The 27,363-nt window shown below is 32.9% G+C and overlaps 3 protein-coding genes across 5 annotated transcripts; all 3 read right to left on the bottom strand.

The window, feature by feature from the left end:
* Window positions 1–405: 405 nt before the first annotated feature.
* On the bottom strand, window positions 406–4,788 carry LOC106754594 (asparagine--tRNA ligase, cytoplasmic 2). The gene is made up of 8 exons (XM_014636633.2): window positions 4,157–4,788; window positions 3,001–3,234; window positions 1,791–2,384; window positions 1,473–1,658; window positions 1,286–1,362; window positions 1,051–1,177; window positions 901–959; window positions 406–778 (listed from the first exon to the last, which is right to left on the bottom strand). Exons 1-8 carry the CDS (start codon window positions 4,610–4,612, stop codon window positions 595–597), a joined length of 1,917 nt encoding a protein of 638 aa, XP_014492119.1. The 5' UTR covers window positions 4,613–4,788; the 3' UTR covers window positions 406–594.
* A 1,847-nt stretch (window positions 4,789–6,635) lies between these two features.
* LOC106754598 (exocyst complex component SEC15A) lies at window positions 6,636–9,618 on the bottom strand. The gene is made up of 2 exons (XM_014636636.2): window positions 9,457–9,618; window positions 6,636–9,122 (listed from the first exon to the last, which is right to left on the bottom strand). Exon 2 carries the CDS (start codon window positions 9,099–9,101, stop codon window positions 6,732–6,734), a length of 2,370 nt encoding a protein of 789 aa, XP_014492122.1. The 5' UTR covers window positions 9,102–9,122; window positions 9,457–9,618; the 3' UTR covers window positions 6,636–6,731.
* A 1,405-nt stretch (window positions 9,619–11,023) lies between these two features.
* Window positions 11,024–26,874, bottom strand: LOC106754600. Of its 3 annotated transcripts, XR_002666948.1 has the most exons (15): window positions 26,537–26,874; window positions 24,989–25,098; window positions 23,965–24,027; window positions 23,687–23,876; window positions 23,074–23,178; window positions 22,848–22,984; window positions 22,171–22,729; window positions 20,918–20,983; window positions 20,694–20,770; window positions 20,152–20,424; window positions 17,551–17,875; window positions 17,323–17,469; window positions 16,451–16,837; window positions 16,301–16,371; window positions 11,416–11,487 (listed from the first exon to the last, which is right to left on the bottom strand). XR_002666948.1 is itself a non-coding variant. In XM_014636638.2 (14 exons), exons 1-14 carry the CDS (start codon window positions 26,792–26,794, stop codon window positions 11,299–11,301), a joined length of 3,036 nt encoding a protein of 1,011 aa, XP_014492124.1. In that variant the 5' UTR covers window positions 26,795–26,874; the 3' UTR covers window positions 11,024–11,298. The 3 variants fall into 3 exon arrangements, 2 of the variants coding, with proteins under 2 accessions (XP_014492124.1, XP_014492127.1); XM_014636638.2 differs by having other exon boundaries at window positions 11,024–11,487; window positions 16,301–16,837; XM_014636641.2 differs by lacking the exon at window positions 26,537–26,874 and adding an exon at window positions 24,235–24,536 and having other exon boundaries at window positions 11,024–11,487; window positions 16,301–16,837; window positions 24,989–25,090.
* Window positions 26,875–27,363: the final 489 nt, after the last annotated feature.

Here is a 27,363-nt window from a genome sequence, read left to right as displayed (position 1 = left end):
TTTTATAAATGGCACATAATTTTATCTTGGCTATTAAATAAAAATAAAAATAAAATTCAAACTTATTTAATTAGTCTACCCAATTAATTATATTTTTTTCTTATTTCTACTATACTTATTTTCTATTTTTAGTCTAAATCAAACAATTCTTAATTTCACATTTTGTATACACTTTCTTTTTGTTTCTCACCTATATACTTTTTCTCTTTGTCTACAAACACAACATTAAAGTTGAAATCATTTCCTTAACTAAAATGAATCCTTTTTGTGAGGTAGCTTCAATACTCACATTGTATAAACTAATTCTCTCTCTGAGTGGAATTTTTCATCTATAAAACTTAAATCTGATATCTCATTTTTTTAAAGAAAAAAAAAAGCAAATCAAACTATGTAGTAAATCAAACAGAAACTAGGAGAACTAATTGTGCACAAAGAAGAACTTGAGTAAATTTGATTACTTTGGCATTCCTTATATACATGAGGCACACAGAAATAAACAACTGATATGATAATTTTGTTGTTACAGAAGCCTCTCTCTGCATGAACATTGGAATTTTGATTCCAATAAATGGAACTTGAATGTTCTTAGTTTCATCAGTTGTTGGCTTTGCCATAGCTTCTTGGAAAAGGGATAACATCCCTGACATTAGCAAGGCCAGTTGCAAAGAGAACCATAAGATCAAACCTTAGGCTGAACCCAGAGTTACTCACTGTTCCATTCCTACGAAGGTCTAAGTACCATTCATACTTCTCTCTTTCCAAACCTAATTCATCAATCCTGCCATTCAAAACAAAAAGGAAAGGAAAAAGTTTACCAATTTTCAACTCATACATCAACCATTTGGTTGAAAATTTTCTATTATGAGGACATAAAAGAGAGAAGAATCACACAAGCAGTACCTGGAGCTTATCATGTTAAGACGTTCCTCGTTTTGGCTACCAGAAATTACTGTTCCAAGCTGCAAAAAGTTTCTAAGAACTTTAACACACAAAAATGTGCCAATCTGTTAACACATACTGCAGTACAGTAATTGTCACATTTGGACATACCTTTGGGACAAACAAGTCAAATGCAGCAACGGTTCCATCATCATTCTGGCGAACGTAAAATGGCTTAGCTTCTTTTGGATAATTGTATATTATAATCGGATTCTTGAAGATGGCTTCAGCGAGAAAGCTACCAAGAGACAAATAGAACCGTAAGCAACTGATAATGGTGAAGGAAAAACTTCTTCTCTTGGTTAGAAATCAGAAAATTCAGAATATGATGAAAGTATCAGTATACCTTATATGCTCTGAAGTGAGTACAAAACCTGACTCAAAGTTTGTTTCATATTTCTTATCTTCAGTCTGAGAAGATGACTAAGTAACATTAAAAAGGAAAGAAGTTTAGTTTCTCTTTGAAAAGAAAGATCATAATGGTAAAAGTCAAAATGAGATTTTTTTTTATAGGATTTGGTAGTGCTGCCTACCTTTTTAAGAGCTTCTATAGCTTCATGGTAGGTCAACTTTTTAAGAGAACCTGATATAATCTGATTAAGACGATTGGAACAGGTGGTGTCAATTCTTTTACGAACAAATTCCATTTCTTGAGAGCAATTTTCAAGAACCCAGTTGCAGAGGTACTTGAAAAGGTCACTAGCACAGTTCATGGAATCCTGCAAGTAACACAAAGTGCATTCATGCTACTAAATGATACAAAACAAAAAGCCTTTCTATAAAGCCATTTCCTTTGATGTTGTATATAAATTAAACTGATGTTGCAAATGCAGATGAACAGAGAGTGATACCTTTAACTCAGAAAAAGCCATTTCCACCTCAACCATCCACATTTCTGCAGCAAGTTTAGCAGAATCTGTTTTATCTACTAGAAATCTAGGTCCAAAAGAGTAGACATTTCCAAGAGCACATGCATAACTCTCCAGATGCAAGCGACCAGAGACAGTCAAATAAGTTTGGAAAGGGAAAAAATCATTGGAAGAGTCTACTTTATCATCCTTAAAAGATGTTCCTAACTTTCTCTTTTCTCTTGCTTCTAACTGTGATGCCAGGTCATTTGTTTTCTTCAGATCCTGAACTGCAGCTGCCAGTGCTTCTCTATTGCTCTCAGTTCTCTGCAAACGCGCAACTATGTTGCTTTTCTCTTTCACAGCTGCCTTCACATGTTCAAGGCTAACACCTTCATTCTCGTAAATGGTCTCTAGTTTGTCCTTCTTCTCTGCTTTCTGATTCTGATCCAAGGTGGTAACCTTAAACATGTTGCTGAATCCTTCTGAGTCTGTGGTCGTTATAATGGGTACTTGCACATCAATAAATTCATGTTTATTGAAAAATGTGTGGGTTGCAAAAGAGAGAGCACTACGAATCCGCATCAAAGTTGCCACCTACAACCAGATCAAAGCTAATCTTCTCATCATACAAAACTAACATAAAACAGACAATTATCAGTAGAATGCAATCAACAAGTCTCAAGTTCTTAAAATTTATATTCTTGTAGAATAGTAACACCAAAATTGTTACCAAATTTGCTTCTTCAAATCTCATTAATTGCTATCTCAGTTAAGAAAGTATAATCAACTATTAGAATTCATGTCTAATATTTATTGAAGTTCCAAATCGAGAAATATGAAGAGGAATCAAATGAAAAGTTGATTTGAGAATTACCATTACAAATCAATTAGTTCTTTAGACATATGGTGTTTGGGTATTTGTTAGTCATGAGAAAGTTTCCAGGTCTAAAAAATATTGTCTGAGTTTGTACTTTTGTCCAGAAAAATTGTATAAAATGATTTACAACTGTATAACATGATTTTCAAAATACTCAATCTTACAAAATTGGTTTTTACGGTTAAATGCACGTCAATTTACACACTAAAAATTAGTCTAACCTTATCTATTACTGTATCAGATGTCAGTTTTCAGAAAATCTGATGTATTAACATGCAAAATATCTAGCTGTGTAAAATGAACAAGACATTATAATCTGAAATTGAATTTCACCGTGGTAGTTCGAGGGCGAAAGTGGGAGTAATCTCTCAATGTGTCTAGTGGAATTCGTTTCTTTGATAATGGGTACTTGTCAAAATCAACTGTTCCAATATGAAGAATTTTTTCAGCTTTAAGCTCAATATCATGCTTCCCTTCTGATGTACGTTCTAGCTGACCTTCCACTAATAGACAAGTCCCAGTAGCCATAACCCTGCTTGGGCTTGCTAGAGACGAATCCACAACAACCTGAAAGGTTTTAAACAACAAGAAAACATGAAAAGAATTCAATTAAAACATATACAACAAAAGTATTTCATGGTTATGAGATTTTGAAAAGTTACTTTTGCCACTTTGCTTTTTAAAAGGCTTGAAAGCCATCCATTTGTAACTTTAGTTTAGACAAATAAGCCATAAAATTCCCTACTTAATGAATGATTTAACTTCTAATAAGGAAATTTAGGTGTAGAAGTTAAGCATATATAATGTCACATCGAATAAATTCTCTAAATTTTGTTTTTTCTTTTTTGTTTTGAGATTGATGATAAGAAACCAAAGACCTTCACTTTCAAGGAAATTATATGCTTCTTTTAATTCCTGATTTTGTTCAATAGGTCTACTTATTTTATGGTAATTTTTGTAAGGAAAAAATGGCTTGCAAACTAGAAATATGCAAAAGAAATATAAATAATTTAAAAAAGAAATGGATAATAAAAACCCTTTTACTATTATACATACTTTGAAAAATTATATCATATTTGTTTTCAAATTTTTTTTCATTCAACAAGTCCTTATGTTATGCAAAATCATTACATGAATTCAGACAGGCTTTGTTATATTTATTTATTCATTCTGAAAGCTGCCTTATTTATGTCAACTATGAATATTTTAAAAAGAATGATTAACCCTTTAAAATAAGGTTACACAAAAATAAGTTTTCATTCGATAAACTTTTTAATTCAATTTCAACACACTGACTCTAACTATATTTTCATCGAATAAAAATTCATAACCAGGTAGTTAAAATTGTTAGTTTTTACAATAATGAATTTTGATTATTTGACTACCTAAATATTTCAATCAATGGAGTGTTTGGGTGTGCTCATATTGTATACTTTCAAAACGCATTCTAGAAATAAATAAAACTGCAGAACCAAACAGAGCATTAAACCTGAAGGCTTTGAACGCATGACCCATCCGTGAGAAGTAAATACACAATAGAAGCTTTTGGAGGCAAAAGCGTTGCATGATTGGGCTCAGTCACAACAGACTCACGTTTCTTGCGCTGCACGTAACCGCTTCCTCCAAATACATCCAATATGCTCCTTATCAGAGGTATCTTCGATTGCAGAATCTCCACACACGAAACATCCTTGCCTTTATAATTTTTGACTGCGTCATTAGTTGCCATAGACGACGACAACGAAGATGACACAACCGCTTTCTCAACTTCCTTGGCAGATTTTATCCATCCACCAACAGTTACGCGTTGTCCCACCACACTATTTGATCGACCCAGCAAAGTCTTGATTTGGACTCGATTCGAATATTGTAACGGTGGGACATCATGCGATGACTCGAGATGAAGAGGAACTGGAGAAGTTTGTTGGTTTGTTGCTGTTGACATGGTGGTGATGAAAGCTTGAGGAGTAAGGATTTGTTTGTTGGTGTGAGTGGAGGAGAAGAGGAAGACATGGTGATGATATAGAGAGAGAAAGATGCTTTGCTTAGAGAAGGTTTTTAGGTTTGAAGGAGAAGGAAAGGGATTGTTTCTATTTCGGAGTTAGACGAGGTTGTGTTGTGTGGTTCTTTTGTTGTGTTGGGTTTTGGGTTTGGTATTCTTTGCTGTTCGGTAATTGGGCGGGAAGTAGTGTATTCTGTTTGCCTACGTTTGTACAGTGCAAAGCAAAACAAAATGTCAAAATCTAGTTATCAAGACTTCCACTTACGTGTCGCGTGAATTATTAAGGAAAAAATATAATAAAAAAGTTCTTGTAAATTTTAATTAAGTATTTGTTTCTGTATAAATTTAAATACTTTTACTCAAGTTTTTAATATAAATTATATTGAATTTCTTTTTGTTTTAATTTAAGTATTCTGTGATTTAATTTTATTTTCAACAGATCTTATGATCATTATTTTAATTTTTTTTCTCTAACTTATCCTCTTCATTTTTTATTCATTTGTTGTTAAAGTTTTAATGTTTTTTTTTTATTTCTTATTTCTCTAACTTATCCTCTTTATTTTTTTATTCTTTTGTTGTTAAAGTTTTAATACTTCTTTTTTTGTATTTTTGAGAAATTTTGTTTTTTAATTACTTTTCTATCCTTTACATGACACATTGAATCTTACCAAAATATCCAAGGAAGAAATGGCATAGATTTTATTTAAAAAGCATCATCATTTAATTAAAATAAATTATTTATATTATTTTTAAATAATTAAAATATTTAATGAATAAAGTCAATCTAAAGTACATATTTTGATAAAAGCCTTACAATAATTTTAAATAGAAAATATTTATTATTTACTTGGTATAAAATAAAACATGATAGAACTTAATGTCTGAACTAGCATTATCTGAAGCAATAGAGCAAATTTTGGCAACCTACTCTTTCTAGCCTTTTACCATAGCAATGCATATATTCTCCCTCGTATGGTTAAGAAAAATATTACACACTTAACTTCTTTGTATTTATTTAATATTATATTTTCTTATTTTTTATTTTTTTTTTATTAAAAAAATATAAAATTTTATACTTTTATGACTAATTTATTTTTATATTTTGTTAAATGAATATAAAAGTGTATTATGTTTTATTACTCTATGAATAATAGTATAGTGAACCGAAAATTAAAAAGAAAAAATCTTTTTAACAACTCTCTTTTGACAATTTTTTGACAATGCATATGTGACACTTTATGATTGATTCGTTTCTAATATTATTTTAGAAGAAATTCAAACAGACCAATAAAATAGTAACACGTGTCCTGTTGTTAAAATATTGTTAAAAAAAAGTTGTTAAAATATCTTTCTCCACTCTCTATGTATATATTAAGTGTTTTTAGTCTTTTTGGTACTAGTGTGCATGAATCATTACTATTTCATAAAATATTGGTCAATGTACAGAAAAAAGAACCCTTGTCAGAAAGACTCACTTAGAGGAGCAGACATTAACTGTCTGTCATTACAGTCTTCTCTTTCACCACTCATGTCATGTGATGAAGAACTTTTTACAGTTCTTTGTGATGTTCTTTGCAGAGGGTTCTGGATTACCAAGGATCCTTGAATTGGAGAGAAATTGATCTTCTTTCCTATGGTGTATTACTATGAAAGTAACTTCTCTAATCAGAACTATTTCTTCTCAGTTGACCAGTACTGAGGATAATATGCAACATGTTGGATAAAGATTTACACTTTCTTTACTTACTCCTAATCAGATCCAGTTTCTATCAATATATAACAAGATGCTTCAGTTTATTTTGCAGCAAGATTTACACTTTTTTTAAGAACCTTGCAGCATGTTTTAATGAACAATGGTATCAGATTTCGTTATTCTAGTGAGAGAAACATTTATTAGTGTCATATAAACAAACTAAAGACAGAAATGATTTTTTTATTATATGAAAAAGAGAAAGAATCAGAGCAATGTAGAATACTGTTTAACTGAAAGTTAAACATCCATAACAGAAGAACACTACAATTATACCCTAGTAGAAATGAAAGAATAATATCCCAAGTCTAGTCAATTGAAATCCTTTAGTCTCTTTTTGAGCACTTCCATTGATTTCTTCTTAGCAGTTTGCTTTGTGTTCTTATTTGAAAGACTTCCAAAGATTCCATCTGGAGAATCCTTGAACTTTTCACAAATGTATGCTACCCTCTTGTAGTCAAGAGCATAGTAGTTTCTCTCCCTTATCACAGGATTCATGAAGTTCTCGGGCTGACTACTAGACAAAAGATTGATCAACTGTCGTGCTTCTATCAGACAGCCCTTGAAACCACCTCCTGGATAAATTTCACACAAACCAGAAGAATAAAACCTGTCATCTGCAAAACTCTCCAACATCTTAAGATCAACGTTGAGGTTCATAACTGCATTTGCATTAAACCTTTTGACATTATCACTAAGGAAAGCTCCCACAATTGTGTTGGAAATATGCTCAAGCGTACTGGTTCCTACCTTGTAGGTAGCATCTAAGGGTAAAATTTGTTGTGCTGTGGACATTAGTGAATCTAGGTAAAATATCACTTCATTCATGTATTCATTTCCACTTGTCTTTGTCTCCTCTATAATCCAGTTGATACCATCTATAAGATTCATATACTCATCTAACTTTGCGTTTACCAAACTCAGCAGAGCAATATAAGCTGCATCCCTCGAAGTTTTCAGTAACACCTTAGCAGTCAAAGAACCTTGAGGCTTCTCAGCTGCTCTAACGGGTACGCAGCACTGATGAGCAGCATGTCTAAGGAAAAAATCACAAGCTCTTTCAAGAACAGTTATGTTTGCAGCAAGCTGCATGGCCTGAGAAACACTGATACTTGCACTGTTAATGATGTCAAGCAAAGATTCATTCAACACTTCAATCAAGAACTTGTCCAAATACTTCCTCACAGCATCAAACAAACCGGTTCGTACACCATAAGACAAGTAATCAACAGAGCCTTTGATGAAGGATCTCACAATGCGACAAGCATCAGGTACCATGGAGGAGAATGATGCAACATATGGAAAAGCAGGCATGATATCTGATGTTTGAAGATTAAAGGCCAGAACATGGTTCTCATAATCAGAATCCTTTTTTATCACCATCTGCTCGTATGTATCACTGCCAAGAACATCAACGATTTGGTTCCTACATTCTTCCAAAAGAAGCCTGTGGTATTTTTCACGGCTATTATCAAGCACATCATGGAGTTGGCCAATGTCATATCCGTATTGTCTAAGAGTAGACCCAAGAAGTGCAACATAATCCTTAACCAGGAGAAGATGTGTGGCAGATTTCATCTGGGGCAACTGCACTTCTAACATTGATGTTATCTTTTCCAAAGCAGTTTCCCACATAGTTTCAACTTGATCAGGTTCTAGGAGCCCACCACCAGTCCTCAGGACCTTATCCTCCACTATGAAGTACCCAGCAATTTGAGCCAAAAATGTCTGATAATACTCGATAAAAGGTTGCATTGAAGATATCTCCAAATCCGAATTCAATTGTAGCAATCTATTCTTGTAGTAATATTCATGAAACTGCTCTAGGATCCCAAGGCAACTATGAATATGACAAGCACGATATAAGGGCGTGAGATCAAATTTCATGGCAGAATCTTCATCTTCTTCAACCACCAAACTAAAAGCTCGTTCCTCAACTCCTGACATGTTCAATCCTTCAGACTTTCTCTTCCTTTCAAGCATTTCCTCATCCCTCTGGCGATTCGATGCAGCACGACCAATTGCAGTTTGCCCAATTGTTTTACAAGAACTTCGTATTTGGACCATCCATTCATTAACCTGGCTGCATACTTTCTTCTCTATGTGTAATTTTATGGAAGGAATTCTCTTCTCTATCACCCTTTTGAGAGCCTTGGCAGGAATGTTCTTTATGTAACTTTTCTCAAGCAAATCAACAGTTTTCAAAGCAGGGTAAAACTCCCCTGCAGAAATATGATTGTTGCACTTAACACAAAGCTCCAAAACTTTCATACAGTTCTTGGACATCTTTATAGCTTCTGTCACATTCTTCTTCACTGTATATGACACAAAAAGCTCCTCGAGCTTGACAAGAAGGATGCTGCCAACCTGCTGCAACTTGAAATTGTCACTTTGCAGTTCACTCTTGAGCTCTTCAGCATCAACCAACACACCACGAAGTTCATCAACTGCAAGGATGAATTCCTCATAGTGTGTCTTGCACATTGCCTCGATTTCAGCTTCCTTTTTCTTCACCACAAAATCCAGTTGGCGCAGGAGCCCCATGGGGCGCCCCATTTCGAAGGCATGCCTCACAAGAGGACTAATGTCATCTCCATTGGCAACAAGAGTTGCTAGAACCAAGTCTTCTCCTTCATCTCCAATATCTACATCAGCTCTTTTCTTTGTTCTTATTACATCCATTGCCCCTTAAACTCCCTTAATCTGAAAACACATTTCTTGTCACAAACCAAACCTAACACAAACTTATCATACTAACCCCAATAACCAATCAAGAAATATTAAAACAAAATGTTAGGTTTAGGATTCAAATTGACCGAAATAAAAATGTATGCACAATTGAGGATTTTACTAAAATTACAAATTTTGGCAATGCCCTATGAAATTTATTGGAATTATTTGTTACCCAAATTCTCTTGAACGTGAAATTTTAGTTGTAATCGGAGAACAGCATCTGCTATGTGTATGAATGATAAGTGGATGATGAGAGATTGAGAACGTTAAAAATGAGATTTTGAAAAAGTGGAAATTGGTGTACCTGATGGTGGTGACGAAGAAAATGACAGGAGAAGTGGAGTGGGTCGTGGGAAAAGAGAGGAGACAGTCGGGTGAGGTTAGCAGCATACGTAACAGTCTCTGTGTTTGCATTCATGCATGGCAATGCCACCGATCCAGTCTTAGTTACGATTAAGTTTTAACCTTTTTTTAGAGACGGTTTTCCATGATAAGCGTAAGGGAGAAGAAATTTAAGAAAAAATTATTTACAAAACTATTATTATTATTGTTGTTTATAGTGAAAACGCGTGTATGTGTGTACAATTTTTTTAAGGATAATAAAAAAATTTAAATAATTATTTTAATTTAAAAATAGTAAAATTTAAAAAATATTAAATAGAAAATATAAATTTTAAAAAACAGATAAAATTAATAAAGTAACTATTTTAATTTAAAAAGTAGTTATTTAAAGGATAAAAGTAAAAAATAAATACATATACCAAAATAAATAATCTTTTTCATCATATAATAATATAAAATATCACTAATATATAGTGAAAACACATATGCCACGTTTTCACATAATAATAAAAAATAATAAAATTATTATTATAAAATTAAAATGCTTTTTGTATCTTTATTGTAAATAGATTTTATTTATTTTGTAATAAAATGGTTAAGTATAAAAAACGATTAATTTTAAAGAAATGTTCACTTAAAATGTAAAACTAATAAAATAATTATCTTAATTTAAAAAATATTCATTTAAAAGATAAAATTGAAAAACAAAAGGAATACCTCTATAAATTATTATTGTTGTTGTTATTTCTGTATAAATGTTACAAGGAATTAAGGTAGGGGATAGAGAGGTATTAGTAAATATGCTACAATTTGCATATAACACCTTATTTCTATGCCATGCTAACACAATATATTATGGTTAATAAGAGTTTTTTAAGGTGATTTGAGCTAGCCTCCGAACTTCGGGTAAACTTTTCTAAACCCAAAATAGGTGTGGGGTTACATGCAAGTATGGTATTGAGATATGCAGAACTGCTTAATTGTGAAATCATTAATTTTCCTTTTTTCTTACCTGAGAATGATTATGACATGTGGAATGAGAGGTTAGGAAACGGTTGGCTAGATGGAAAGGAAAATGTCAACCGCTTGATGGACGGACATGTCTACTAAAGGGTGAACTAACAAAGATAACACTTTCTATGGATATGGAAAGACATAAGTGCAGAAACTTATACTGTTAAATCAGCCTACAAGAAGTTGATGGGTGTGAATCAAGGAGAACCAAACGAGATTTTTAAGAAATTTTGGAAGACTAAAGCTCTCCCATCTGCTCAACACTTTTCTTGGAATATTCTTCTAAACAAAGTGGCAACATTGGATAATTTGGGTAGGTGAGGTATACTGAAGGATTCAAACCTGTGTTATGTGTGGCAATGTAGAGGAAAATATTAGTTATTTGTTTTTTGTGTAAAACTGCATGGAGCATTTGGAATCAATGTCAACATAAGAAGGATGATATCTTGTTTTTGTTTTAAAAAGGATTAAAACATGTCAAGTGCTCTATTTTAGCTCAATCAGCACAATTTCAATGGATTCCAATCTACTGGCATTTTTACCAAGCCTCACAATATAACAAACTCAAAATTCAAGAAATTTAAAATAATTCAATAAATAAATGAGTGAAATATGCTGCTAACTTGACAAGTAAATTAAAACTTGCCTTCGTATACTTTTCTTCTATCTATATACCTATTATCTAGGAAAAGAATGAAATCCTAATAACAAAAATTATATGAGCACCGGGAAGACAAGATCCAACTTCCGTTGAGCGAGCCCCGAGTCCATTATAAGGAAAATTTGGTCCTTAGGGCTTCCTGAGGGCAGATGCTGCACCCATTACAATTGCTAGGACAAGGCCAAGACCGGCACCAACAGATGCCCCCACAGCAGCAGAATTCAATGAATTTTCCTTTGCTCGAGCATCTCTCCTTGCTTCAATTGACATTGCTTGCTCTCGTGCCAACTCCATCGTAAGCCTATCCCTTGCAAATTCCTGAGATGAAATCATTAATAAGAAATAGAATTTCTTAGCATGCATTGTTATACAAAAATAATCAGGCTGTTCAATGAAAACATGAGAAAATATTGGTATCATTAATGTTGGAAATCCAACATCAATAGTCATGTGACCAAAATAATGTGTACGAATGGAGAACAGTCTTTCCTTATCTCACAACTATATTTTATAAGGCTGGGTTAGGTACCAAACCTAAATTCTAAAATAATATTAGAATTTATCCTATCGATTATTGCTTTATTTATCAGGCTGTTATCAAACTCAGCTGTAAATATTCAATCCCGACAACGTTCAGTCATTGACCAGAAAAAGTATTATTGGAGATCCCACGTTCACTGTTATTTTGACCAAATTAGTATATACAAGTAAAGAACAATTCTCACCATACAGGTTAGTTTTTTAATATTGAATTAGATCTGAAGTGTACATGTCAATATTTTACTAAGCTTCACCTTAAATAAGGAACTTGAGCATAACAGATTGAACTTCTAACCCAATAGCTCAGCTGGTTTAGCAATAACTGAAATTCTATCATTTTCTTAATGTAGAATGTCTAAATGAGAGAGATCCTAATAACTAAACTGCTATTTAACCAGATTTCCATCTTTTATCTTTAGTGAAGTATCTAAAGAACTGCATCATTACAAGATTCACACACATTGTTTAGTGAAAGAACCTCACGAAAAAAGGCACCACACCCTTAAGTGCAAAGCAAGGACCATCATAACACCAAGTATTGCAGAAAACTAAATGGCACGAAGTATTGCAGACAAACAGGGCACAGAACTGTCGGAATTCAGGTAACACAAGAAAAAAAAAAAAAAAAAAAAAAAGGTGGACTCCAAGTTTATGGTTAGTAAAAAGAAATGGGATAAAGTTTGCTCTGATGCCAAACATGCGCCAATGGCTTGAGCCAACACGAATGTTCTTTTAGGGAGGGGCTCCATAAGTACCTCAACGAGGATATCTCGTCATAAAAAATGTATGTTTATACAGGTAACTATTGATTTATCACTCATAAGACAGGTAATTTATCTCCTATGATAAAGTGTTGTCATGACAACTTTTTTTTACAAGCTCCTTTTCCAGATTTCAAAGAAAAGAAAAACTATAAAATTCTTGTTAGGGGCTTTTGCTCCCTAACAATTTCTGGAAAATCTGTCTAATTATCATAACTGTTTTCTATATTTAATTATAAATCATTTTCTTAAAAAAAAGAGGCTAACTCTACATGAATATATTTTAACTGCCAATATATTTTAGTGTAGCTGATGGACTCAAAACACAAGGGAGTAGATGGTATTAAAAAGCCCTGGAAATCTCAAGTTACATGAGCACATACTTCCAGAAAAAGGATGACCTTTAAAGGTCTCAATTACAGCCGAAACTTTAACATTACATAACGCCACCAAGGACGGAACCAAGAAAATTAAATTTGGCCAAAAATTTGACACATGGTAAAAGCAGTGTGAAGACAGAAGTTGGAGCATTAAACTTAAAACACTTGAAGTTAAAACATAATACTTTCTATAAAATTACAGGGTGCAAAATTAAAAGGGGGTGTTAAAAAGAAGAAAAAACAAAGGTATATGTAAATTTATATTCTACAGGATATGCATTTCTTTGAGTGAAAATATGCACCTTTTCATTTAAGTCAACCCAGTCCATTTCTTTTCCAGAATTAGTTTGACAAGTGATAACACCATTATCTGACACCTCTTACACCTAAATTAGTACCAATGTAATGTTATTCTATGTCAACGACACTACATGCACGCCTTTCAAAATCAAACAAGAAAAGTTGGTAAGTGAATAAGTAATATATCATCATAACCCACATCAAGGTTTACACGGGTTGACTTTTCCTCTTATAGTATTCTAGTCTATGTTAGACAACTGGAATATCTGAGCATCTCTTATCAAAATAGTGTAATATGCTGGATACTGTTTAGCTTTTTTTGTTTAAAATATATTTTGAAAGAATAAGAGATGTATTATGTGAAGGAGCTTCAACAACATATTGATCATTAACTCTATATAGAGCAAAAATATTAGCATTATATTAATCTTAGAAACAAACTAATAGCTTCCTATATTTAGATTTATAAAACCATATATTTCTCTTTCTCTGAACAATATTTTAAAATTTGAAACACAACAAAAACCACCTTAATCAAATTCAAATTCAAATTACAAATATTTAGGCATATATTTTCAACATGCACTAAATGAGTTCAAATTTTTAGTTAGTATAGACTTCACAACTTACTAACACGAGGAGGATCAAAAGTTATGTCTTGTGGAATCTATAAAAAGGAACTCAATATAAATGACCTAAATAATTGAGATACTTACCTAATAACTAACCTTTACTCTATACAAATACTACAACTACATCAAGACCCATATACCCTTTACCTTGGGTGCACCGTACCTGAACAACTATTACCTAGTCTACTATAGAGCTTTCCTAATCGTGCCTTACTCGCAAGGGTTAACAATTGATTCTCCTATCTTTTAAGCTTTTAGCTGAAAGATCACAAGTAAAGCTCATTTTTTATAATCTATCTATTGAACTTAATTTTAAACAGTGGGGACAATATCAAAATGTTATTGCTTGGCCATCAAAGCTGTTCAAATATGTCAATAACCAACTATGCTAAAAAAATTTAAGCATTTAGTGAAAGCTCAAGAATAAATATATAAAAGAAATGCATCATACCATTCTGTGATGATAATAGATAAAACGCCACAATATATGTGCTAGAAACATATCCTCTAATATCTTTTATCATTGATTGAAATTCATATGAGAATTACATTAATGCGGTTTTTGTTTCCAGGCACGGATTTGCAAAGACAAATGCAAGCAATGAATGGAAGAGAAAGCACGAAAAACAACAAATAAGAAGTGTTTAAAAACAGAAAACAAAGCAAGTAATGAAGGTTGACTTTCTTTGCAAAATTGGAAAGATTAGCGAGGAATTACGTTCCAATGACCATTTTCTCCTTTCATAATTGTTTATAGTTGAATAAGTTTAATTTTCATGGAAACAGTGAATATAAAATTAATAAAATAGTATAACATAATAAATATAATAAAATACTCATTATAATTATTAATATAGTAATGATAGAACTTGTTGAATATAGTGAAAAAATTATATTTGGGATTAATCTCCCTTGTACTGAATATACACATAGGGTTCTCTATTTATAATAGAAGAAATATGAGCTAAGTCCAAAATACAAATAAGAAATAATAACAAACTAACTAAAGATAAAAGATAAATATAAAATAAAGATAATATATCTAACACTCCCCCTCAAACTGGTATATACAAATCGTATGTACCAAGTTTGTTACTAATATAATCCATAAAGACTTAATGAAAATATCTGCTTTGATCTTATTTGTTATGGTGCTGACATGATTACGATCATAATAGGTCAGACTTGCCCCATGTGTCGCCAATCTCTACAAACTTTAAGAGACTAGCAACAAAAGTTTCATGATTAGGGTTTAGTATTCTATTTCAATAATTTAAAATAAAGAAGTTTTTATTGAAATTTTATACGATAGTGAGAAATAAATTAGTGTGATGAAAACTTTATAGTTTGAAGTGTAACATTTATGTAAAGGTGTTTTGACCATCAAACAAATAATCCATAGTAATATTTATTGATAGAAGTGGACTTTAAGCCTAACTCAACCCCACAAAATCGGCTTGTAGGGTAAGGTTTGCACCCACTTATATACACTGAATTGGCCTTATCTCTAGTCAATGTGGAACTTCCAACACACCTCCCTTACGCCGAGGTATATACATCTCGAGCCTGGGATTAGACATTTAATGGGTGGTCGGATAGCGGGTGGAACAACATGCCCAACAACAAATATTGCTAGGATAGACTCCTGATACCATGTTGAATATAGTGAAAAAATTATATTTGGGATTAATCTCCCTTGTGTTGAATATACACATAGGGTTTTCTATTTATAATACAAGAAATATGGGCTAAGCCCAAAATATAAATAAGAAATAATAACAAACAAACTAAAAATAAAAGATAAATATAAAATAAAGATAATATATCTAACAGAACTATAAAATAGTAATAATAATATAAATAATAATAGTATAAAAATAACAAAATAGTAATAATCAAGGGCAAAATAGTAATCTTCTATTTTTATCGATTAAAATATTTTTTAATCTATAAAACACATCACATTACTGATTAACTCCTATAAACTTTCATCTCAAATACCTTCATTTCTCACCATCTTTCCCCTAATCCAAACAACTCAACTTTCTAACAACTCAACTTTCTTCTTTATAGATATATTGCACTTTATGTTAATTAGGAAACATAGACATTTGATATTGTTTGATATTCGTAAATATTGATGATATTTTTTTCTAACAATATCTTTTGTTTACCATAGTTATGTTTGGTTGCCATATATACTTGTATCATTCTTCATTATAAATATATTACCCTATATGTATTTTACACCTAAGGGAGATTAATCCTATACCTAGTTTTACTATATTTAATACCCCTCTCAAATCCACTCTCCCAAATTCATCCCCCAATCCAAACATAGCATAAGAGTCTTGTCAAATAACAAAGAGGAATCTCAAAAAAATTTAATTAATAATAAAAAGTGTTATTCTAATGGCCATAATCACAGTTTAGAAGTGAAATATATGCAAAACAAAATAATGTACAAGTAAAATTATTCAAACAAGCACGAGATTTGATAGAATAAAGATTTTCTCACCTGAAAGGAAGACTCCTCACGACTTCGGAGTATTTGGTGAATTTGCTGACAGAGAGAATTTACTCCTTCTACTGGAAAAACAATCTCCCTTTTAAGGAAAGGCTTCCTAATGAAGTTAATAGGAGCAAATATAAACTTTTCAGCACCCACCCTTTTAGTAGAATTTGTATTGATTGCATCCAAAGAAATAGAAGCCCCAACAAATCCGGGCATAACATAGGGACAAGAATTTATAACTTCAGCCGAGCCAGGTGATGTTTGGTATGCTGTCAAAGCAGCCTCAATTGCTGCCTTTTGATGGTGTGCGCTAACTGCAAATTTGTTTGTGATTGCAAGAACCCAAGGAATTCCAAGAGTTTTAGCTTCATCTAAGAAAAGTGACAGGACTGGCCTTTGTTGATTATCATTTGAATTACTACATCGGGGTATGCTATGGGATAAGTTATGAACAAAAACAATCAAATCTGTCTTCTGACTTAGATCACGTATTCCAAGCCACAGTTTATCCCTGAAGCGAGAAGTTTCCACATTTAGTTCCTGTAAAACAACGTTAATGTTTATTTGCAATCTAACACATGAACAAAACCTACTAGTGCTCATGCCAAGCTCTTAAAAGCAATCATAACTATGTGTCTCAAGTGTTTGCTTAACTACGGAGTATTTGACAGCACTCGGTTATAGGAATATTTTTCTACAAAATTAAACAGAGAAGAATTTATATCCAGCTCAAGTAGTTATGTAATAAGAACATTAAAACTGGCCAGTTTGCCTATCATATTAACTGCGTTGACTAAAATATTAATAACAATTCATTGAAACATAATGCTCGTAATAGATTGATAACAACACCATTACCCTCCTTAATATAGAATGCAAATAGTACAAGCAACAGACATTCAGCTGGTTAACATTAGGTTGTTTGATCTATAGAGCAGGCAAACATCAGAAATGAAGAACATGCTTGTTCTTTTTTCTATAAATAATAATAATCTGACAAATAAAAATAATGGAAAAGGGAAAACCTGCATATTTATTCCACTGGAGTCACAATAGCACAAACCGTCAGCAATAACTTCTCGCACAACCTCTGAAACAGCATCATCATTGGCAGCAGTATTTGGTTTACATTTATTCAAGACAGCCCTTAAAAGAGTAGTTTTACCAGCTCCCTGCACATAGAAAACTCACGCATGTCAATAGACAAATAATAAATGGAGTTAAATGTGCTGCCCCCAAGAAAAATTGCCTACCTCTAACCCAACTAATCGTACTCGGCGGGTCCTCACATGAACTTCTTTGGAAACAGTTGTAAAATCACTTGTGCAAAATATTACAAAGTTATTTAAACTTTCTGGACGGATGAATTTATCCTTGTCAACAGGTGCTGAACTACTTGCAGTCTCAGAGTCAACAGAAGAAAAAGCAGGCATCAATGAGTCTAACACAGTTTGATGTTTTGGTGGACTTCTTAGTGGAGGACCAACTAATATTCTCAACCTCTGTATCTCAGGCTGCATTCCTTGATCTGAAGAATAGTTTGGTGGAGAAGGAAATGATTCAACCATAGTTGAACACCTAATGAACATTAAACAAATGTCACACACCTAGCGTATTGAAGTTATTTTGCAGAAATAATATGCAATGAGAAACAACAGGAAAGGGGTGAATCACTTGAATGATAATGAATATCTTGAAATTTCAGGAATCCACTTCCCTTCCCACTTACTATGAATCACTTAATCATATAGAAAATAGATGTTTTGTTTCTCCAAAAATATTATCAAACCAGGTAATTAACAGCTGCACTTGGCCTTGAAAAAACTACTTCTCCAAACACAAATTAATCATCTCCTAAAAAAAGATTAAACTCATTCAGATAAGATACGTAAATTTTCAAGTCAAACTAAGACATGGAGTGTTCCGAAGAGAGCTCATAAAATCATAACTTTGACAGACCAATATAAAAATGAAAAGCATTGACTCAACAACATTCAACTAATTCAGCTTAAAAACAAATTGTAAGTTTGTAACCCAGACATTATGCACTTTAACAAAGAAAATAAGATGCTTTCATAACCATATATATTAGCAATCACAATAACCAATGGAGATGGAGTAACAAGAAAGATGCTACTGATAACCAAAATGTCAAAGAAATATTACATATTGTTAGGAGGATTTAAGGGTTAGCATTAGGTTATTGAACTTTAAGAGTGCACGGGATTTGTTAGGAACCTTAAGAAAGATAGTTAAAACCAAAGAAAGTCCACAAAAGAGAGAGAATAATGGAAAAAATTGGAATATGCCCTTCTTCATTCTTATGAACTTCTTTGTCATGCAGCCCCTCTCTCACAATTGCAAAATCTCGGTCCGCAGCCCTTCTCTCGTAACCATGTCGTGTCTTGCCATCGCATTTGCCATTGACATCGATGCTCGTCATCGCCACCTGACTCGCTATTGCCGTTGCTTGCCACTGCCGGTCGCTTTCTGTCACGAGCCCTGTTTTTATCACACACACAGTGCCCGCTTTCTATGCAGAGTTTGCACTGTTTGTTTGTGTAAGTGGTATTATTCTTGAGTTATGTTTCAGCCTATTATATTCAGTCCCTCTCTACACTGTTTTGTGCATTTTTTTACTAGATATTCTTCTCTAGTCTACCAAAAACAGGGATATTTCATTTATAATATATTTTTTTATTTTGTAGTAAAAAATTGAAATTTGATCGGAATGTTTGGGAATGGATCAAATTCAACTGAGAGGAATCCAAATGCTTCCTCATCTATTAAAGGTAGAAGTAGAAATAAAAATACTCTAGGAAAGAGGTCTGATATTGGATGGAAACATGGGATAGATATTAATTGTAATGATAGAAAAGTGAAATGCAATTATTGCTCAAAGATTGTAAGTGAGAAAAGCATTAGATCCTGTGGAATGGTGGAAGATGTTTGGGGATGGAACTCCGGAGTTGAAGAGATTTTCCATTCAAAATTCTAAGCTTGACTTGTAATTCTTAAGAATGTGAGCGTAATTGGAACTTATTTGAAATGACGGTGAAAATGTTCACTTAGATAGAACAACAACAAATCTAGCTCTAGATGCCCTTGATCTTGATAAAATAACTTTTGATGCCAATGAGGATGCACAACTTTCATCATGGGAAGAGTTGGATGAAGATGATGATGGAGATGATAATGTCAGTAGAGAATTAGAGGATTAGACATAGACACTTGATATTTGGATTTATGTTTTATAATATTTGTATGAACTTATTTATTTAAAGTACTTTTTAAGTTCTATAATTTTGTAGACTTATTTGAATTAGAATGTTATATATATAAAAAAAAAAAATCATGTCAAACTCTTATGAGTTTACGAATCGAATTTACTAAATTCTCACGAGCTTACGTAAACTCGAGAGTTTACATAAACTCAAGAGTTTACATAAACTCTGAATTTGACAACCTTGATTATAACTACTAATTCTTTCTCTGCCCTGGGCCTGCCCACATTTCCAGCCATTACAAATCTAAACAGATCCAATTAGTATTTAGAAATTTTATCAAAAGAAAACTAAACCAATAAGTGATTTCGTGTCAGTAATAATATAGCTAAATAGTTGATAGTTAGTATATTGTGGAGCTTTCTTTGTTTTTGTATAAGTGTTTTCTCTGTAATTGAACAGCTGTCAACATTAGACAGCTGTCAGTAAATGACTCATAAATAAGTCAATGTACTTATGATTGTGCAAGTAATGTGAATAATACACGGATTCTTTCACTGTTATTTTTCTCTCCTCTCTCTGTTCCATTTATCTTAGAAACGATGATGTTTTATGGGGTGATGACAATACCAGTTACCATTCACTTGAGCGTGAACCAGTGTACATAAATGCAACCCATAACCAGCAATATCAACTTTCAGAGGCTCTCCATTTTTTGTTCGTAGTCCATCATTCCATCCTAAAGGAACAATTGAGGTTGCAGTTCGAATAACAGGGGACTCAACTATGTGACCAAGCTCCACAGTGCCAGCAGCTGTAAACCCAAGCCATTGCTTCAGATGAGGAAACTGATCAATGCCAGAGAAAGATGAGGAATCAACACTCATAAAAAGGTCATAGATTCTGCAAACCAGGAAGGAAAAGCAGTATTATTCCTATATGAAACACCAATTAATGTAGAAAAGCATTATCAAAAGCTTCAAACAATAATTAGCCCATTAGATGGAATTCAAGAAGCTTGGAGGACATATCCTCAGAAATATTTACAGTAGATAAGATGATTTGGGCATGAATCTTGGGATGATGAAAGCATATGATCATTTAGGTGTCAATGATTTGAAAACTATGCAAACCCAATTTTGTTAGTGTAACCTAATGAGAAAGATGGTTACCTCTGAAATCGAGATCGATATGACTTCATTGAATGTGATTGAAATCTTTCCCTCAATTCAGTAATCACAGATCTGACCTGAAAATGTCTTTGCCAAAGGAAAACTAAATGAGAGAACTTACACTACCATATTCATAAATATAAAGTTGGAAGATAAACCTTAAGCCTAAATTGGGACACTAGAACAATATCACAGATTGATAAGCAATGAAGAAAAGATCATACCGATGTCAACTTTGAGTACTCTGCACCTGATAGAGACTCTACAGCAGAATTTCCCAATAAATAAAGCTGTCTTACATGAAACAAGTTCCAATGAGTTCAAAATTAATTAATAGAAACATAGCATCCAGAGAAAATGAAATTTTGAAAATAATGTACACTAACTAAGGAAAAACATAAGATATGGAATCATTTTACTCCTTTTCTTTTGATCCTGTGCATTTAAAGTTGATTTTGCATTGTCAAGTGCATAAAATTTAAAGCCTGGTTGACATTGATTATAGAATCCAATGCATTAATCATTAGGTTTTTCCTTAAACGTTTAAACCACAGTAAAATGGTTGCTTTAACGGACAAAAGGAAGCAAGAAAACATAACAGAAGATAAAGGTATGAAAAGAACAGAAGGGAAAGATAGAAAGAAAGAAAGAAGCAAAAACTGGGAATAACTTAGGAGAAACAAGAAAAAAAAATCAGGTCAAAAAAGCAGAAGATTGAAGAAAAAAAGTTCTTCAGATCAAGAATGAGACTGCTAGAGATGGATACTTTTTGGGTGGGAAAAGAGGAGGAAAAGGACAAAAAGGTGAAGGATATTAATAATTATCAGCTAAACCATGTGGAGTAGTGCAGTTTACAAAGGGAGCCATGGGATCTTAGTATAATTTCAGAGCCACTAATGCTCGGTTTTATGGCCATACAAACCATAGGAAACTCAAAACACAGAACTGAAGGAGTACAGGAGTGTTCATAAGTTGTTTGATCCAGGAGGATTATAAATTATTCTTGTACTAAATGGTTTTATTGGTTTAGTCAACATGCTTCAATCAACTCAGCAACAATTTCAAAAGCCACAAGCTGTTTACCTAGGGGACCAAGAGAATGTTTAGGGGGAACTATCGACTTGGGGAGTATTGACAGTTTTTATATTTATAAAAAAATTTAAGTCAATCGACTACAATAATTATGAGAAAGGGTGGAGAGGATAATCGAGTTAGTTGGTGAGAATTACAGTCCATTCTGCCATCATCATACTGATTCAGATTGGCAGTTAAGGATTTGACAAAGAAATTCCACTCTAGTTTCTGATCTAGTTTTTTTCATCTTATAGGACAAATCAATCAATCTCTTGCATGCAAGTACAATAACAATAACATCAAAAGCAGTACACCATGAAAAAGTAAGAAAGTAAAAACATATATAGAACCTGTGGTGACTAAAAAAGAAAACTGAACTAAATCATCAGTCCATAATATCTACCTGTCCAAATGGCACATATGAAGGCAAATAAGGCACTCTGCGCCACTTTTTCTCATCTCCAGTCATCACATTGTTCGTTGTATCTGTTTTCCCATTAATTGGAACCTCTAGTGAATGTTTATCAGCTTCAGGTAAAGGCTTGAGTGATATGCCATCAGAACCCTCTTGTATTTCAAGCAACTGCGGTGCAACTACTTCCTCCTCATTCAAAGTATTTGCAAGAGAATCAGGCAATGAATTTCTTTCATTGGAACTGATCGGTCTTTCTCTGCCTGTACTAAATTGTCTTCGTAGACCTTCCAAAGGGACTAGCCTTGAGAGTCGCCAGAATGATCTCTGCACAGGCCCTACCCCCAAAACCAACTGCTCTGTGTTAAGCTTCCCTGACCCATGCTTGTGTTTTCTCAATAATGAGCTGTCAGTTTCATTCTCAGAAGGCCCTGGCTGAGTCTGAGCATTATAATGGTGAAAATAAGCAGGAGATAAAATACGGGGAACCAGATCTTCTGGAATGCAGTAACTCTTAAAATAATGCTGCCAACCTTTTCTATTAACATAGCTGCAAAGAAAAGAAAAAACAAGGAAACAAATAATTAATATTCTAGTTTTGCAGGTTTGAAGAAGAATCAGGGGCTAACCAATTTAGAAAGTGAGAAAAAAGAACAGGGAAAACATACTCCTTCAAAGCAGCATTTCCAACTGGAGGTTGAGAAAATGTAATGCATTTGATAGAGACTTTTTCATTTTCCTTTGATGAAGATGAAGATGAAGCAGCAATTACTCTCAAAATGGCAAGAGTAGCTAATGCAGCTACCTGTGTATACAAGGAACTTTACATATGTAATTTGTTCAAACACTAAAGCAGTAATGCTTTAAAATCCAAATTGGATGAGTCAAACTCACTGCTCCACCAAGTGAATGACCACATAGAACTAGCTTGCGTTTCTTCTTTTGAGCAAGCCTATATAATTCTAAAGCAGGTATTCCTTTAGCACGAGCCATGAAACCCTGAGATGTAATATGAATTATGAAGGAAATTATTGGAATCAGAAACATAATATTTTACTCATACCAGAACCAAGGTTGCGATTTTACTGTTGAATGAAATCCTAAGGTTATAAAGAGTTGAACAGTTGAAAAATTATAAAGAAAAATAGATAAGAAAACCATAGAAATCGAACTATTACAAATTTACCATATAAAGAAGCAACAATCTATAAGAACTTGACAAAATAGTTAAATTAATCTATAGGTCCCTATATAATTTGGAAATTTTCAATCCAGTCATTACAGTTATGTATCAGGTCCCTAAAGATTAAAAATAGCACTAATAATAATAATAATAATAATAATAATAATAATAATAAACAAACTGGATTCAAGGAACTCAATAAAAAGGTTTATGAAACTATTGGGATCCAGTCACCCTTTTAAACTATGAGTCTATTTAAAGATCTCCAGGTATAAGAGTCTGCAAGTTAATTTAATAAAAACATATTGGATAATAGTCATTTACCCTATGAGCTGCAGGTTTGTATTTCTTCTTCGGTTTCTTAGACCTGGACTGTAGAGGATTCCACGTATAGTCTTTTCCATTATGGCTTTCATCATTGTCAGATTCAGTTGATTCATTTTTTTCAGATTCCTCAACAGCATCATCATGAAAGATGGCACCTTGAAGTATATTTGCATCAGCCATGACATCCCTTTCATCAAAATAGAAAAAGGTAAAGATTCTTGAAGTTAAAATGAATTTGGAAAGGCTTACACATGGAATCGTATGAAAAAACTCACTTGTACTGCTTTGTTCCTATAAAGGAAGCAAATAATGTGTCACCTGCCTCTGCCAACAAATACCTTCAACAACATAATAACCAAATAAGTATGACACAACAACAGCAATAACATCCAAGTCATATTCCACTAGTCGGGTTCAACTACATGTATCAAATTCTAAAATATTCTATCATAGATCATGTATTCACGTCTATGGAGTATTGACAAATTGTTGACCTCTCAATCTTCCATAATAGTTTCAATAATAGTATTTCTCAGTCTCTTTACCACTAGGGATTGCTAATCTCCATCTCATCTATTTGAATTATTGCAGATCTTCTGCACACATGCCTACAAAAAGCATATAAGATGAGCTTCTACCATCTTTCGTAAAATACTGCCCAAACTTCTTCTCTAATGTATCTGTTCCTAATCCTATCTTGTACGAATAGTGTAGTTTGTGCCTTCATATAATGCAACATTCACATTCCTGCTACATTGAGTTTATTCTCTTGTCTGTTATTTTCCTTAATCATGAGCAACATCTTTCTGTTATGAATAACAGCCAAATCCATTCTCTATTTCATCCACTGCATAAGTCAAATAAAAGAAACCTAAGGAAGACAGTCCATAAAATTTGAACCCAACGCTAAATAATCTTTTAGAGCCTAAGAGAAGAAGAAGAGACAAAGTACTTCAATGCACAATTCTATTTTGAGAGAGAATGCAATAATATAAGTAGTTACTAATAAGGTAAGTGAAACTAGAAATTCACATGCTAGGTTGTTAAAAAACACTAAACAGAACAAACAAAGCCACATGACATTGAAAAGCAATCATTAAAAATAAAGATCACGACCAATTAATGTAAAAATCGTCCAAATAACCTATTTTTTACCTCCAAATATATTCTAGAATGGATGAGAACAATAACAAAGGATAAAAGCCTCCAAATACCAAAATATATAATGGCATATTGGAATCTTTGCAAATAATGTAAGATTAGAAGAAGAATTAAATTGTATAAAGAATGAATGAACACCTATGAGGAACATGATCTGACGATGGTTGCACCCTCTCCAAAGCAACAACTTGTCCACCAAAATCTGCCTTAAATTTATTTACAGCTCGAATCATCTCACCAGCAGGTCTCTATATAATAAGTCAGAAATAACGAGTAATAAGTTTATTTAGCTAACAAATATTCATACAATAATTCTCCCAAGAAAATCATATTAAAGTTACAAAGTTGCTATAAGCACTTGTCTAAGACTTTAAGAGGCATATGCCTTGCAATTGATTCCAAGATCATAGAAAACCATCGCATTTCATAGAGCTACTGTACTTGTAGCATTTAAATAAACACTGAAGAATATTAAAGCTCTAGGAATAATCCTCAAAATGAATAGACAGAAATATTTGTATACAATAGCATATGGCCTATTCATTTCATGATTCACATGAAAGAACACCAAACTTCTAAAATATTCATCATATTCATTTATGCTTTAGGAAAAAAAAAAAGTATTTATGATTACTTTATGGAGCCAATTAGCTTTTACCATGTTTCTTATAATTATAACCAAAGAAAATCAATTTTCTATGTTACATAAATTAAAAAGGTTTAATTTTCATAAAGTATCACTCAAACGTTTTGACAGAGATATCTAATATGAATTCATCCTATGCTCACATTATGTCAATGAATAGAATATGAAGCTAAAATGATTAAGTCCTATTAGATACAATTGTAAAGTAGTTTTAGGCTAATAATAGTGCATAGTAACCAACCGTGTCTCTCATATAGAATTGTCGTTGAAGAACAACACTGTATGAAACCTATAGTCTAAGAAACCCTTTTCCTACACATTTCAAAGTTTAATAAAGAAGACCCGCAAATGTAATTTTAATAAAACCAAGGACACCGCGTTTCTTCTTTTAACACCCCGACTTGAAACCGTGTTTCTTCATATTGTAGACGGATATGGAAGATACGATCATAATTGTGGTTGCAGAAACTCCAAAAACCACAATTTTTATGATACAATCATAATTGCGGTCACAAGCACTACAGACAGAAAATCTACATACAGTTCTAGACATGTTTGTCTTGTTATTGAATTAGAATTAGTTTAATCCCAATAATATGCATGATCCTATAACTTACACATTTTTCCGCATATTACCAAGGTAAACTCCAATTCTAATTGAAAAATAACACAAACAACATATATACAAACACTTCTTTATGTATTGTTTGCATTGTTCTCCAATTAGAATTAAATATTCTTCTCAATAATACGCACTGATATTTACTACAAACCTTTGTTCACGTGATAGGACACAACTTAGATATCGAATCAAGTTTAGAGTTCCAGTCAACCTCGGTAATTTACTTGAAAAAAATACATTTCATCAAAATTCAAACTTCAAAATCGATTGAAAAACAACACCGTGAATACAGTAAGAACAAATTGAAGTACACATTACTCCTCTCAAATCAGAATATACACAACGCAATCCAAACAAACATTTTACGATTCTTATTTTAATTTTGAAGACAACGATAAATTAAGACGGGGAAAGAGACCTTGTAGACGCACTCGGAGAGGACCATGCAGCAGAGCAGGTCCTGCAAATCGGAGACGGAGTCCGCCTTGAGGGCGCGGCAGAGGTTGGTGAGGCGTTGGTACTCCTCCTGGATCCGCTTCTTGTGCTCACGGTGGGAGGCCCACGGCCACTTCATCCGCCACTGGAGTGGGCCCCACGACACCTTGTCCTTCAGGCCCAACAGCTTCTCCCGCTGGTCCTTGATCCAAGGCTCCACGCGGCTCTGTATGAACTCCATAACAGCCCTAACCAGACTCACTCCAAGAAGAGACGCAACAACGCGTTGCGTTGTGTTGTGTGGTGAGAGGGAACTACAACAACCAAATGAAAATCACTGATACGCTATTGCAAAATTTTATAATTATTATTATTATAATTATTGGTTTAAATAAACTCTTTCATTTTATCATAATATAAAAGAAAATCAATGAATCACAAAATTTGGGACAGATTATTTTTCCAAGAATATTTAATGTACTTGCTATGATTTTATTTGTAATAATTAATTACCTAATCACCCAAAATTAAGGAAAATCGTTAGATTAGATAATAACAATGGTTCGAAAGATTGATTAAATTCAGACGATTATCACAGTATTAATAGTTATTTTGCAGCTAATGCTTTTCCTTACTGTTAACATAAAATCTATCTTCTTTTAATTTATAGTATTTTATTCTGAACATAGTTAATGTGAAATTATTAAGAATGGGATCTTGTAAGAAAACACATATTATTTTTTCTTACTTGTGTTTCATGACAACCATAATTTAATAAAAATAATATGAAATTTTTATATTTTTGGGATT

This window comes from Vigna radiata, unplaced genomic scaffold, assembly GCF_000741045.1.
Source record: "Vigna radiata var. radiata cultivar VC1973A unplaced genomic scaffold, Vradiata_ver6 scaffold_441, whole genome shotgun sequence".
NCBI lineage: Eukaryota > Viridiplantae > Streptophyta > Magnoliopsida > Fabales > Fabaceae > Vigna > Vigna radiata.
The sequence above is the reverse complement of the archived record's forward strand: the minus strand, read 5'-3'. Positions and strand labels throughout refer to the sequence as shown.

Coding starts and splice junctions, on each gene's coding strand:
- LOC106754594 (XM_014636633.2), bottom strand. CDS start 4,612: ATGTCAACAGCAACAAACCAACAAACTTCTCCAGTTCCTCTTCATCTC. Junction 3,235..4,156: donor CATGCGTTCAAAGCCTTCAG/GTTTAATGCTCT, acceptor AAAACCTTTCAG/GTTGTTGTGGATTCGTCTCT. Junction 1,363..1,472: donor CTATAGAAGCTCTTAAAAAG/GTAGGCAGCACT, acceptor AATGTTACTTAG/TCATCTTCTCAGACTGAAGA.
- LOC106754598 (XM_014636636.2), bottom strand. CDS start 9,101: ATGGATGTAATAAGAACAAAGAAAAGAGCTGATGTAGATATTGGAGAT.
- LOC106754600 (XM_014636638.2), bottom strand. CDS start 26,794: ATGGAGTTCATACAGAGCCGCGTGGAGCCTTGGATCAAGGACCAGCGG. Junction 20,984..22,170: donor CATATGTGCCATTTGGACAG/GTAGATATTATG, acceptor CATGTAAGACAG/CTTTATTTATTGGGAAATTC. Junction 17,470..17,550: donor TACGATTAGTTGGGTTAGAG/GTAGGCAATTTT, acceptor TTCTATGTGCAG/GGAGCTGGTAAAACTACTCT.